The sequence below is a fragment of the Narcine bancroftii genome, chromosome 1, assembly GCF_036971445.1.
Source record: "Narcine bancroftii isolate sNarBan1 chromosome 1, sNarBan1.hap1, whole genome shotgun sequence".
Taxonomy (NCBI): domain Eukaryota; kingdom Metazoa; phylum Chordata; class Chondrichthyes; order Torpediniformes; family Narcinidae; genus Narcine; species Narcine bancroftii.
Window position 1 is genome coordinate 58,767,836 of NC_091469.1, and position 15,718 is coordinate 58,783,553.

General features: G+C 37.2%; 1 protein-coding gene across 5 annotated transcripts in view; it reads right to left on the reverse strand.

Annotated features, from left to right (window-relative positions):
- The window catches only part of dock8 (dedicator of cytokinesis 8), a 259,931-nt gene that overhangs the window by 69,420 nt on the left and 174,793 nt on the right, over nt 1-15,718 (reverse strand). For 4 of the 5 annotated variants that reach the window (XM_069927656.1, XM_069927639.1, XM_069927643.1 and 1 more), the window contains 3 exons: nt 15,352-15,516; nt 10,416-10,591; nt 9,143-9,238 (listed from right to left, as the gene is read on the reverse strand). In XM_069927656.1, coding sequence (XP_069783757.1) covers nt 9,143-9,238; nt 10,416-10,591; nt 15,352-15,516 — 437 coding nt within the window. The remainder of the gene's footprint in view (nt 1-9,142; nt 9,239-10,415; nt 10,592-15,351; nt 15,517-15,718) is intronic. The other variant, XM_069927641.1, reaches the window with a different exon arrangement.

Sequence of the window (15,718 nt, forward strand, 5' to 3'; positions counted from 1 at the left end):
AAAAATATTTCAGTAACAATTGAGTCTCGAGCAGTGATTCTCAACCTTCCCTACCCACTCATGTACCACCTGAAGCACCAATGGTATAGGAAGTGGAAAGAAAAACATTGAGAACCACTGGTTTAATAATTCAACTTGTGTCCAGTTAATATTTGATCTAAAATAAGAATGGAAAACTCAAAATATCATAAATAATGTATCCTGTAAAGATTTTGATTGGCAACCATATTCATGTGAAAGTTACATACCTTTTAAGATAAGATGAGACATATCCAAACTAAATTGGAGAGGAAATTTATGGTTGAACTGCTGTTTTGACAATAAAGACTTGGTGTGATAATGATAATCGTCAATGCTTTGACGATTAACCCTTTCTCTTTAGTATTACAAAATAAATGTAACTTTAAAAAAAATATCAGAGGTATAGCATGGTAACAGGCCTTTCGACTCATGCACCCATGACCGCAACTATACCAATTAACCGACAATCTTGTATATTTTTGAAGGGTGGGAGTAAACCGGAGCACCCGGAGGAAATCCATACAGACACAAGGAGAACATCCAAACACCTCACAGATAGCGGCGGATTCAAACTTGGGTCAATGACGTTGAAATACCATTACGCTAACTGCCACGCTAAATATAACCATAAATTTCTGTCCTGAAGCAACAGATGGTAATGATTAAAATTCAATACATGCCTTCAGCAAAGGATGCACATACAGAGGAGAACACATATCTGCTGTGGAGTAATAGATCATTATTAAAGCAAAACAAAACCATTAAGTATCCATATAAAAGGAAGACTGCCACACAAACAGCAAAGTACCAGTTGTTACTAAGCTAATGATTTTAATGCACATACATTGACAGGACTGCAGCAAACATCAAGTCCCTCAAAAGAGTTTTTAAGTCAGGAAGTATAGTTAAAAATACACCCTTTCAATTTCTGTTGGACTGTAAGTACAAGGAGCAATTAAACACGGACCCTTTGAGTACCGAATGAAGATCACAGTCACTAATTTGACAAAGATCACTGCATCATCAGTGGAAAGTTATTTGAGTTGAAAAACAAAAATTTTCTCAGCTGATTTTGGAAAGAATTTTACATTTGGAGATACAATGCAATAACAGGCCCATCCAGTCACGAACCTGTGCCACCAAAATAGACCAATCAGCCTACAAACCGTAAACATTTTAGGAGGTGCAAAGTAACTGGAGCACCCGGAAGAAACCCACACACACATAGGGAGAGCATACAAACACCTTACAGACAGCGCCTGATTTGAACCTAGGTCACTGGCATTGTAATAGCATTGTACACTAACTGTGCCAGCCAAAGCTTGTTCAAATAGCATATGCTGAACAATCCTGAAATCAGTAGGCTAAACAATCATCCGTAATCTCTCTTGATTTTGTTAGTTTTTTTTGTGTGCTTTCATTTAATAAGATTTACCAGACTAGGCATAAAGTTTGTAAAAAAAAAAGGGCACTGGAAAGTGACTTTCAACAACCAGAGAAAAAGCAACCTGAATTTAGAAATGGTTTTGTCATAGTGTGGGTAGATGAGAGCAAGAGACCATTCAGTCCTTCGAGTAAATGTTGGCTTCAATCATCCTTTCTATATTGCTCTGCAAAGATTCTGTCTTCTCCCCATTCAATTCTTTATCAAACATTTTGATTACCGGTAACTTCATATCCATCACTCTTAGAGGTAGTTATTTCAAAATTCTAACTACCCTCTGAGTAAACTGATTTTTTCTTCACAGTCCTCATGAATCTCTTGCCTAAAACTTTAAATCTGTGCCTCAGCCTTTGAAACATTGATAATGGGAAAACGTTATCTTTATTTACACCCTGTTAATCATTTATGATCTGCAGGTGGATGGAGGAGGGATCAAAAAATAATTTGAAACAAGAATGATAAATAAAAAAAATACATTGTCAGTCTGAGAACCAGATAATGATAAGGGTGTGGGTTTATTGATACAAGGTAAGATGGACATGCACAGAGCTTTTAACAGTCACAAGAGACAGTGGGAGGCTGAAATGCATTAAAATAGTACAATTGTGAAATAATAAAGATACAGTAAAGGGTTGAAAAGCTCTTGTGCTTTGATACCGTTAAGTTGGGTAATGCTGGGGAAGGGTATGAATATTTGTATTGTTATTGATACAGGAGATAATGGTCAGAAAATAATGGCACTCTCCCTTAGGATAGGGCTTCAAAGACAATAATAGGGTTTGATTAGGAGCGAGAGCAGTAGACCAGACAGCTGGTACTTTTTCTGGTTAGGAATGAAGGTGACTGCTTCTTCCCAATACTGAGTTGGAAAATATTTTTGGTCATCTGGTATTGAATGCCAGATGATCAATCTGGCAGCATGGATATAAGAGATGCAAGGTGTTAAGGAGAGAACTGGTGGGGAGGTGGTGAACACTGTCAGTATGGCTGTGCAACCTGAACACCTTGTTTGTGAATGATGCTGTTAAGAGGCAATGTGAAGTTAAGAAATTGAAAATATCCAGGAAACACACAGGATAACTGTTTGAGAATGGGAAGGAGTACTAAGGCAAATGCTTCTCTGAGTACATCTGGAGAGAAAAGATTGGATCTAGCTGGAAGGTTAATACTTGTTGAATGAGAAAGGTATTGTCAATCTTGTAACAGGGAAGTTACATAATCAAAAGAATTCCAGAATGATTTTGAGGAAGCAGATATAACAGGACGTTCAAGTGGTTTGGTGGGCAAAAGCAACATTACATATCATATCATAATTGGTCTGTGTGAAGAGAAATGATGACAGCAGATCAAAAGAAGGGGACAGTGTCTGAAGAGAGAGAACCATGAGCAACATCTACGATATGTGTGATGATACACCACTAGCCTTCTGCAGGGGGAAACCTGTGTACCTGCAGAAGAGCACTGGAGGACAAGGCAACACCTGGTTGGCTGTGAATCAGCTGACCTGAATGGACCAAGTCCCAGCCGATTGGCTACCAATCACCCTCTGGGATATAAGCTACATCCAGCCCCTCAAGGTCAGTCTCAGAGCCAGCACAGCCACTCTCACCGCCAGCTCTGTGGAAGTTTATGTGGAATGAAGCCTTTTGAACAGTCTTTATGTTTTGTGTCTGGTTTTCTGCTCAATAGCGCATCACAACATGGAAGCTAGAAAGGAAGCTGATAATCATCTACTTCATGTGACTGTGTTTGAAGGAACAGGAGATGAATGATTTGGCAAGATGAAATGAGAGAATGATTGTAATTCAGGACTAAGGCGGTGGGGATTTGAGAGGAAGTTTTATCCAGCATCTTGGTGATGGGAGATAAGAAGGGGAGGTTACGAGTTCCTCTTACTTGGTGAAAGTGGAAATGGGAAAGGATGATTCTTTTAGAAAAAGGTTTGTAGTGGAAAAAAAAAGTTTGGGGATTACATTTGCATACCAGGCAAATCCTGGAATAGTGAGCAGTTCTGAGATGAGATCAGAAACTTATCGTGCATTACATGGCTAAGTCAAATTTGGACATTAATGGTGATACAAGTTGCTCACCATATTCATCTGGACATAAAGGAAAAAAAAAGAAAGGCTCAAATGTAAATGATTAATTATTGAAATGGGAATCAAAGGTGGTGATGAGATAATGTTTGAGCATATCTGCAACAGCAGAAAATTAGTGTCAGATGATTAAAGCTTCAGGATGCAACAAAATTGCGGGAAGCTCGTTACCACAATCTGACATTATTATTTCCATTATAAACATTAAGGCTCTAGAGGTCATCATAGCTGAAGTGTGGTAGTGGAGACGAGCTCCCAATGCTGCACAAATGCACTTCATGGTGTGCATTACAACCAGCTTCTGACAACTAAGTCCAACTCCTGGCCTTCATGTGTGGCATAGTTCTTATGCCTGGCAGAACTGTTCTCACTAACAGTAGAAGGGGCAAAGGGCGGCCACGGTTGCCTTAAAACCAGTTGTGGGCAGTTGTTAACCATGGATGGCAAATCATCTTGGAGAGGTAAAAACTCCGATTTCAAACCTCTGTTGCCTTGTGGCTATATCCGCTCAAGGGAAAGACTTTGGTAGTAAACCCCAAAGATGAATCGGAATCCTGAAGGTGGCTGATAGTTGTAGCCAGCACCAGCACAGCAACTTCTGCAATGGTGCTTGCACAAAGTCTATCAACTTTTGTCGTTCCTTTGGACCTGACGTTAGTTTGGAGAAGAGGGTCCCAATGCATGGATGGATCTCCATATCAATTCTGCACTGGCTTGTGCCCTGGAGAGGCTTTTCCAGCTTCCAGTGAGTACCAGAAGCACAGTACCCACGATTGACCATGACCAACGTAGGCCACCAAAAAAATTGAACGTTCAAAACACACAGGGTATAAGTGATAAAACTCCACTCCAAAAAAAACCCATGAATTTAAATCTGTCAATAATTTATCTTTTCAACTCAAAAGTTCCAATACAATGGTTGACAATGAATTAATTTAAAATGTGCATCAGTGAAACTACTAATACAGTACTCAAAGGGTGCGGGCTGACATCCAAAATAAGAACAGATGTAACATTTTGGGTTCAACCTTAATCCCTTGTGCTGCTCTTGTGGACCTTGCAGATTTGTTCTATGATTTTCCTCTGGGTGTTCCCACATTCTAAAGGCATGCAGATTGGTAGGTTATTTGGCCATTATAAATTGTTCCTGGTTTTGCGGGCAAGCAGTGGAATCTGAAGGAAACTGATGGAATGAGGGGAAAATATGCAAGAGGGAAATAAGTGGGAAAATAGGAGTGTGACGACTTAACTGGCCAAATGAGCTCTTTTTCTGTCGTAAAGAAAATTAGGAATTTGTGTTTTGTATAAGCAAGGAATTGTGCATCATGGGAATGGTTTTGTTTATATAAATAACTTAAAACAAGTTAATTTTAGTCTGTTAGACATTGACTATTTTGAGAGATCATTCAATTAAAATTTGATAAGATGATATAGCTGCAGAAGTGTTCCTTATTTTAGGAATGTGTTTGCACATGTTGGCATCAAAACAAAAACAAAAAAAGATTTGCTGTAGATTTTACAGCATTGCAAAGCACAGAATTTTTAGCCTGTGTGCTCAAGCACGAGCCCAAGAGGTAGGAGTTTTCAATGCTCTCTGGTGCTTTCAATGCTCCTTGGTGTTGGATTGCTGATCACAAGCACATGGTGATACAGAATGTCAGATATTGCCTCTGGATGGAAGGGGATGTGGGTGAGGTCAGCAGTGGAGATGTTGCCTGGTTAATGTTGAGTATCTTTGATTGGCTGCTTCAGAACAAAGTAAATGTTTCTGCTTTTTTAAGCTGTGAATGATTATTGTTGAAATGGGAGAAGAAATTAAAAATTACAACCTCAGAATCTCAAATGAAAATGATCACGAAGTATTTAATTATTTGGCAGGAAAAAAGCCCTGGAATCATAAATTAAATTTTTCTGAGAGACAAATGAAGGATCGGTGCACAGTAAATTTATGTTGTGGGATGCTTTGAAAGCATATTTGTGAGGTCAAATTAATAGTTATACAACTAAAGTGAAGAAGCAATATAAGGCAGAGCTTTTGGAGTTAGAAAAATAAATTGCAGCTTTGGAGAAAACATTTCAGAAAAATGCAATGGAAGAGAATAAGACACAGTTATCTAATTTGAAGCTTCGTTATAATATGAAGCACACTTATAACTATGAGAGATTGATTCTGAGATCAAAGCAGTATTATTATGAGTTAGGGGAAGGGGCACATAAGGTATTGGCATGGCAGTTGAAGACTGAACAAGTTTCTAGAACAATTAATGCAATACGACGAAATTCAGGTATTACTTAATGAGGAATTAATGAGGAATTTCATGCTTTTTAATCAGGATTTCTATGCATTAGAAGGGACTGCAGATACCGAACAAATTGATATGTTTTTGTCAAAGTTGAATTTACCCTTATTGGATGAGAATTATATAAAATTATTGGATAATCCATTTACGGATTTTGAACTTAAAGAGGTACTAAAATCTATGTCGAGTGGAATATCACCCGGGGAGGATGGGTTTACGACAAAGTTTTATAAAGAATTTCATGATTTGTTGTTTCCGGTGTACATGGATGTACTTAAACAGGCTACAGATACAGGTTTATTTCCGGAATCATTTTCAAGTGCATTGATAACAGTTATACCAAAGAAAGACAGAGATCCATTAAAGGTTGCATTGTATAGACCTATATCTTTATTGAAAGTAGATGATAAAATTGTGGAAAAAGTCTTAGCAAATAGATTGGCTAATTTTTTTTACCAAAATTGGTACATATAGATCAGACAGGATTTATTAAAAATAGATATTCAGCAGATAATATTACTAAATTGATTACAATAATCAATGCATCAAGACAGCAACTCAACCAGCCAATATACTTGCGTTAGACGCTGAAAAGGCTTTTGACCATGTTGAGTGGAAATTTTTATTTAAAGTGCTGGAGAGATTTAAATTTGGTCCACTCTTTATTAGTTGGGTTAAGACATTATATACTAATCCTTCTGAATGCGTGGTGATGAATAGTCAGGTTACGCAGGTATTTAAATCGTTTAGATCAACTAGACAGGGCTGCCCATTGTCACCAGCCTTATTTGCATTGGTTGTAGAACCTTTAGCTCAGGCAATTAGACAAAATGTTAATATTAAGGGAATTACAATTGGCCAACAGGAGTATAAAATTAATTTATTTGCGGATGATGTGTTGATATATGTCTCAGCCTAAAAATTCTTTAGAGCCTTTATAGGATTTATTAAAATTTTATGGATCAATGTCAGGCTATAAGGTGAATTGGGATAAGAGTGAGATATCACCTATATCTGATGGGGATTATTTGGACTGTATGCAACTTACTAAATTTAAATGGTTGGATAAGATTAAGTATTTGGGTGTAATTGCTGACAAGAAATATCAAAATTTATATGGTTTAAATTATTCGCCATTGCTAAATAAGATTAAGTCTGATTTAAATAGATGGAAAGATTTACCATTAACATTGATTGGTCAGGTAAATTGTATCAAAATGAATATTTATCCTTATTTTCAGTATTTGTTTCAATCAATTCCCAGTCCCATACCGGGAAAATCTTTTAAGGAATAATATAAAGCGATAGGTTCTTTTTTTGGGGAAAGGTAAATGATCTTGAGTATCAATGCAAAAATTGACGTGGAAGTTAGATTTGGGAGGTCTTCAACTGCCACACTTTCAAAATTATTATCAGGCATCACAGTTGAAATTTATTAATAGATTGTTTGATATTGATCAACCACCGACGTGGGCTTATGTGGAAATGGATCAGATACGGGAAAGATCAATACATCACTTTATATATAAATGGAATTCTTTGTTTTTACAAACACACAAGTTATCTGTACTAAATCATTTGTTGAAACTATGGAGTAAATAGAACCAATTTATAGGTTCGAAGGATGTATGTTCAGTTAAAACCCCGTTATATCAGAATCAGTTAATTTATTTTCCTATGCATAACCCTTATTTGAAGGATTGGGATTTGAAGGGTTTGGTATTAGTAGAAGATTGTTTTGAAGCAGGCTCATTTCTTTAATTTGATAGACTTAGAGAGAAGTTTGGTATATCACAGAATACCTTGTTTGCTTATTATCAAGAACGTGATTTTTTAATGAAGTGTTATGGCTGATAAATAATACTGCCAAGTCAATCAAAGTTTGAGATGTTACTTACGGATAAGGGAAAGAAAAGGTTTGTTTCGGAAATGTATTCATTGTTGCAGGCAAAAATGAAGAAGACAGGTGTATTGAGAATAGGAGATAAATGGGAGCAGGAGTTATCCACTTCTATTTCTGAGGAAGAATGGTTACATTTGCGTTTGGAGCGTGTTACAAATTTAGTTAATGTACGTTATAGTTTAGTTAATTATAATTTTCTACATCAGTTATATTTAACTCCTGAAAAATTAACGAGATATGATTTTAGTGATTCTGATATGTGTTTTCAATGTGGAGATTAGATAGGTACTTTTGTTCATTTGGTGTGGGATTGTGTGAAAGTTAAACCTTTTTGGGAGAAGATTGTTAAATTTTTGCAAGATTTATTTCAAATAGAATTGTATGTGGATGCATGGTTGTGTTTATTAGGTTATATGAATCCATTAACAGCATGTTTAGATAAATCTTGAATTTCATTTATTCGATTGAGCCTGGCAGTGGTTAGGAAATGTATAGCAGTAACCTGGAAAAATGATGTGGAGTTAAATATACAAAGATGGCATAATGAAATTCAATTATGTTTATGCTTAGAGAAAATTCCATATAATTTATGAAATAATTACTCTTTTTTCGAGAAAATGTTGTCTCCGTATTTGGAATGTATGAATTTAGATGTTAAGTAATTTTTCTAAAGTTTTTTTGTCTTGAGTGGGGGAATTGGTATATTGTAATTCAACCCACTATGATTTTATACAAATATTTTTTGTATGTATTTTAAGCTCCAAGGGGGGGGGGGAGGGTAGTTAGGGGTGGGATAATGGGATGGGGTGGGGTTTATGGGGGTAGCTTTAACTTTGTTTTTTGTATTTTATTTTATTTTGTATTTTATATTTGTATTTTGTAAAATCTTAAATAAACTTTTCAAAAAAAAAAGAAAATGATCACTAAGTATTTAATTATTTGGCAGGAAAAAAGCCCTGGAATCTTTAAAAAAAATTATATATGCCCAGTTTTGAAAATCAGATGGACTAAGTCTTCTTTCAATAATGTTTATATTTTGTATCATTTTGAGCTATCAATTCTGTTTAATTTTTAAAAAATTCCTTGCTCATTTTCTGAAATAAGCTCCGTTTAAATTTTCAACCACAAAACAAAATGCTTAATATTAGTTAAAATATAGGCTGCACATTACATTCATTTCGTGTTTACAATATCAAAGCCCCAAAAAATGATGCAAAAGGCCCCAACAGAATAAATGAAATGTTTGCAGAAGTCTGAATGTGCAGAATGAGCTGACATTGCATATTGTGCAGTGAGTAAATGGAGCATTTGCATTTGGTTTAACTAAGCTATGTTGACAGACACAGCATCCATCTCTTTGTGCTATGTGGCAGTCTACCTTTCTGTTTGAAGATCGTCCAACAGAACCAGCGTTGTTGAAGTAATTGCTTACTTCTACACAAGACGACATCCGAACACCACTTCGATCCATTCCCTGGAGTAAAGGTTCAGGAAGAAACAATGGAAAAGGCAAGGAGAAGGTAACATCATCAATATGCAGTGCAATTACCAACTTCGAGAACTCAAAGTGACAGTTCCAGGCATGGGATTAATATAATTATCAGAAACAACTTTCATTTATGTTTCACCACAAATCTGGAAGAAATTCCCTCTGAGTTTCCTAGAGCAGCCATTCTCATCCTTTTTTGGTCATGGCTCCCTTCGAACACTGCTCAAAGTTTATGGGTTTCCCTTCCCTGTGAAGCAGTCATGTTTAGTTGTTTCCCCCCCCACCCCCACCCCGTACATCTTTCCTACCGATTACTAAAAAAAATTTAGTATTTCAGTCCATGTCCTCTCTTAAATGTGCTGTGCCCCCCTGGGGTACTGTATGGCTCTTGTTGTATTTGGCTGCCCTAAAGCATTAAAAAAAGCAATAAAACCATACTGAGCCAGAGGGAAATGGTCAAAAAGATATCGTTGAAAGTTCCAAAGGAAATGAAGGAGAGGCAAAAGTGCAGGAAGGAATTCCAGTGTTCAGAGCTCATCAGGCAACAAGGGAAAATGCACAAGGGCCAAGCTATTTGAAACCAAGAAGACTATCAGCCCAGAGAGATGAAGCCATGGATAAGAAATTTAAATTTAGGAGTTTCTGTTGGTCAGGAACAGAAAAGATCAATAAGCAGAGTTTGGTGTCAGTTTTGTCTTAGGGCTAGTTAATTTAGCCCTCGCTAGTGGCCTGATTTTGTAACAAAGATAGGTGATCAAAACTAAATATCTAACTTCCCTGATATTGGAAGATTCCAATCACTAATCAATGATTGTCTTTTTAAATACCAGAAACTGTCAGAGTTTGATAGATGAAGAAACAGTTTATAAGGTCTGCAGCACACAGAAACAGTATAAGGAAATGAAGTTTCTCTGCTCGGCTGTTAACAAAGAACAGATCTTTTTTATTTCTAGTGTAAAGCTGCTGAAATAGATTGTCATTTAAACAGTATGTAATTCCAAAGCGATGGAGGTGAGTGATCAGATTGACATATGGTTCAGAGATCTGAATTAAACAATGATCAGATTAGTTCATCTCTATTTCTTGTGCGACCTTAGGAAAAAAAAAGAGAATTTCTAAAAATGTATTTAGTTCAGATACATTTCTCCTGTTAGCTCCATACCTTGGAAGAGGTAATATTCTTAACATCATCATCTGCTGCAGCTAGGGTGCCTGCAATGTCAGGATTGCTGCTGCTCAAGATGCGTGACTGCATATATCTGGATCCAACATAGGCAGCTCCAGAACGCCCCACGGTATAGTAACGATTCTCTGGAACCACTGGCGGCACTGCTGGACCTAGAGGAAACAGATTGTGTCAGGGTAAGTGTGAACCTGGGTGAAGTGAAAGAACAAAAATAGATTCAGATATTTTACTTACATACAGATGCACACACAACACACCATTTCCACCCCCCACCCCCCCCACCAAGGAGTTTGAAAAGTTAATAAGCTCTTCATTGTTGAATATAATGATCGTTTTTAAAATAATTATTAGTGTAATGCCAAATCAAATCCTTTCAGGAGCACATCTGCCAGCAAAAAGAGAGTTTTTGTATATTACTTAGTTGACCCCAGTTTCAACCTCCTGCCAAAGAAAGCAGAGAAATGAAAAAAAAAATAGAAATTGCTGGCAAAACAGTTTAAAGTATTAAAAAAAATCAAATGTGAAAATCTGCTTTAAATCCTATCTTTTTTCACCTTTTTCTTGCTTGAAGAGTGTAGAATGAAACACACTGATGATAAACTCTTACAATTCTAACATTGTTTCAGAGTAGAAGAAACAGCACTGAAAAGACGTATTTTTCTCTGCATGAACTTTCACTCTGCAGCAGTACATTGGTTGCAGATGGACTCTAGCCTCTCCTAGTGGTGAAACTCTGGAAATGATGGTTCAAGGTGGAATTGGTCAGCTTTGGCCCTAAAATCTTAGAACCAAAATTAACAATTCCAGTTAAGATCAGTTAATTTTTCTGACAAGAAGGCGTAAATAGCTGAAACATGTGAAATATTAAAGAAATGAGAAGTAATTTTCTAAAAATACTTGATCCATGTCATGAAAAACAAGATGACAATCTCACAGTCTGCTTTTTATTGGGCGTTGGTTACCAAAGAGCTAAATTGCCAAGCATATCTGTGCAAATTAAGTTCATTGAAAAGATTTCTAAGACAGAAACTTAGGTTGAAGCTCAAGGCTAACAATAGAAGAAGAATTAATTCCATGTTACCATAAACATTACAAAAAAAAACTTGATTTTCACTTTTTGATTGAATTTATATTGTGAGAAACCTTTATTTGGAGGTAGTGCATTAAACAGCAAATTCCATAGGATAATCTCCAATGCAGCAGCAATAATTAGTGTTCATTTAAATGACATTTTACATGGAGAAGGTGACGATTCCTTAAATTGATCAGTGTGAGAAAACATGTGACAAACTTAAGGAAAAGAACTGAGGAATGACAAAATGCATGGCTTTGTGCATGGTAGGTCATGTTTAACCAATCTTACAGAATTTTTTAAGGAGGTTATCTGGAAAGTTGATGAAGTAAAGGCTGTGGATGTTGTTGACATGGACTTTAGTAAGTCCTTTGACAAGGTTCCACATGGGAAGTTAGTCAGGAAGGTCCAGAAGCTCGGTTTTCATGTGAGGTAGTGAACTGGATTCAACATTGACGGGAGAAGCCAGAGAGTAGAAGTGGACAATTGCTTCTCAGACTAGAGGCCTGTGATTAGCAATCAGGGATAGGTGCTGGGACCATTGTTTATTTGTCATCTATATCAATGATCTGGATGATAATGTGGTAAATAGGATCAGCAAGTTTGCAGATGACACAAAGGTTGGAAGTGATGTGGACAGTGGACTGCGAGGAAAGCTTTCAAAGCTTGGAGAGGGATCTGGACCAGCTGTAAAAATGGGCTGAAAAATGGCAAATGGAATGCAGACAAGTGTGAGGTGCTACATTTTGGAAGGACAAACCAAAGTACAGCATATACTGTAAATAGTAGGGTACTGAGGAGTGCGGTAGAACAGAGGGATCTGTGAAACAGATACATGATTCCATGAAAATAATGTCACAGGTGGATAGGGCTGTAAAGAGAGCTTTTGGCATATTGGCTTTCATAAATCTAAGCATTGAGTTTAGTTGCAATGTTATGGTAAAGTTGTATTGGAGTATTGTGTGCAGTTTTGGCCACCTAACCACAGGAAAGATATCAATAAGATGGAAAGAGTGCAGAAAAGATTTACTTGGATGCTGCTGGGATTTTAGGAACTGAGTTACAGAAAAAGGTTAAAGAGGTTAGGACTTTATTTTCTAGAGCATATAAGAATGAAGGGAGATTTGATAGATGTATTTAAAATTATGAGGGGTACTGATAGAGTAAATATAAGTAGGATTTTTTCACTGAAGGTAGGTGAGATACAAACCGGAGAATATGGGTTAAGGGTGAAAGGGGAAAAGTTTAGGCGGAACATAAAGGGGAACATCAGACTCCCATCAGATTCCTCAACAACAAACTAAATCAAGGACTAATTTAAGGTCTCTTACTTGTGCACCTTATTGATTTTATTTGCTCTCCTGCATTGTACAGTTTGTTTACATTTGTTATCTTTTCACAGTTCTTTTATTTGTTTAAATGTTCATGCTGTGTGCAGTTTATTTTTTGCACTACCAATTAGCGGTAATTCTGCTGCGTCCGCATGAAAAAGGAATCTCCAGGTTATATGTGATGTCATGTAGGGTGAAAGGGCCAAAGGGCCTGTTTTCTGTGCTATAATGTTCTATGGTTCAATGAATAATCATCTTATGGAGAAAGGGGAAAACATGAACAGATGTGGTTTATAGAGGAAATTCCAGAGAATTGGAAACCGACACAGAAGAGGATAAAACTGCAACTGGGAGAAATTGAATAAACCAATAACTTTGGATGGAAAAGAGAGAACGAGGCTATGATGTTTTGGCATGGAGGAGGAGAATGGGAAGTGCTAATGTCAGAATCAGAATTTATTGTCATGAACATGTCTCAAAATTTGTTGTTTTGTGGGAGTATCACAGTGTAAACACTTATATAAACTATCTTACAAAATAATTTTTTAAAAGTGCTAGAAAAAGTTGAAGTAAGGCAGTGTCTGTAGTTCACTGTTCATTCAGGAATCTGATGGCAGCGGAGAAGAAGCTGTCCTTGTGCTGCTGAGTGCTTGTCTTCAGGCTCCTATACCTTTTTCCTGATGGTAGCAGTTTGAAGAGGCATGGCCTGGGTGGTGGGGATCTTTGAGGATAGAGGCTGCTTTTTTAAGACACCGCCTCTTGTAGATGTCCTCGATGGAGTGAAGACTGGTGCCTGTGATGTTGAAGTCTGAGTTAACAACTTTATCAAGTATTTTATTGTCCAGAGAATTGGCACCTATGCACCAGTGATAGAACCAGTCAGAATGCTCTCCACGGAACACCTGTGGAAGTTTTAGAGTCTTTGGTGACAGACCGAATCTCCTCAAACACTTCACTAAGTATAGCTTCCAGGAATTTAAAGTTCTTGACCTTCTCCACTGCTGACCCCTTGATGAGAATTGGTTCAGGTTCTGAAGTCCACAGTCATCTCCTTGGTTTTTCTTACGTTAAGTACAAGGTTGTTTTGACACCACTCAACTAGTTGAGAAATCTCCCTCCTGTATACTTCTTTATTTCGGTCTGTAATTCTGCCAACAACCATGGTGTCATCGGCAAATTGTAGATGGCATTTGACTTGTGCCAAGCCACACAGTCATGGGTGTAGAGTGAATAGATCAGTGGAATAACCACACATTCTTGAAGTGCAACTGTGTTAATTGTCAGTGAGAAGGAGACGTTATTTCCAATTCATGCTGACTGTGGTCTTCTGATGTTGAAGTCAAGGATCTAGTTTGCAGAGGGGTTGCGGAGGCCCAGGTTTTGGAGCTTGTTGATTAGTACTAAGGGAAAATTGGTGTTGAAGTCTGAGCTGTATTCAATGAAGAGCAGCCATGTGTATGAGTTACTGTTTTCTAGATGATCCAGAGTTGAGTGAAGAGTCAGTGATATTTCATCTACTTGGAGTGATTGTGATGATGGGCAAATTGCAGGGGATCCAGTCCTTTACTTAGGTACGTGTAATTCTGGCCATGACCAGCCTCTCAAAGTATTTTATCAGAGTAGATGTGAATGCTACTTGGCAATAGTTTCAGCAATATAGGCTGATAGACATAATAATGAGAATTGTAAGTGTCAGGTAAACTAGGATCCAATATAGACCAGTAAGGACAAGAGGCCTCGGCATGGGATAGGCTGTAGTCATCAAAAAAAAAAACAATATGAGGTGGCCAGTTAGCATGGCTCACATGATTCCAGATGCTGGATAAACAATCAACATTGATGCTCATCTAACCAGAATAATTTAAAAACATTTTTTTTATTAAAGACTAAAGGTTCTGATTACTTCTGTGAGTCATAAATGGGAAGAACAATGTGTCCGACCAATAGCAATTCAAAGGTATTTCAAGGCTCTGTTGATGTAATTGTACGTGATTTTCATGGTTAAGAAATCAATTGTGTAGTTCTGGCTAGAGCATGGACTCCTTATTTGTGAACCTCCTTCTAAACGGCAAATAACTAAATATGAATGATGGTAAATACACCATTTTGTTTCCACAAAAATGCTGGAGAAATTCAGCAAGTCATGCAGTGTTCTTTATGTAGCAAATATTCAGATACATCACCAATGTTTCAGGCTTGAGCCCCTCATAGTATGAGCTAAAAACAGGTGCTTGAATAAAATGGTGCAGGAAAGGAGCATAGGGCCATAGGCAAGAGGTCATAGGTGGATATGGGTGGGTCGCCATGAGGAAAAAGTTGAAAAAATGATAGGGAGAGGGGATAACTCTGAATGGAGAGTGTGGAGGGTGAGGGAGGGGCAAGAGGTGAAATGGAGGACTGGGAAAGTAAGAGGGGGAGGTGGATTTAAGAAAACCATTTCTATTTTTATTCCATTATGAGTTGTCTATTCTAATGACTTTCAATATTGGAGTAATAAATCACCACTTACCACCTTTTGTCATCTCTTTCAGACCATCTGGCAGGTGAAATACATAGTAGGCATAAGACATCAGTAAGCAATTGCGTCCATGCTGATCCTTGCTGAGGTCAAGGCTGTTATGAAGGCTGTTAACTATCGACACGACTGACTCAAACGTGAATTGTGCAAGATTGGCTGCAAATAAATATATTGTTTAGATGAAAATGATTATTACCAAATTTCATGCAAATAATTTTCCATTCCTACAGAATAAGGAACATGATACAAGTTTGTAAATAATAATGATAAAATGCAGGAAAAGGCAGCCATAATTAATTTCAAGCTAATGTAAAATTTTAGATTTGTTTCTTGGAATCGTGCAATGCAATACAATACC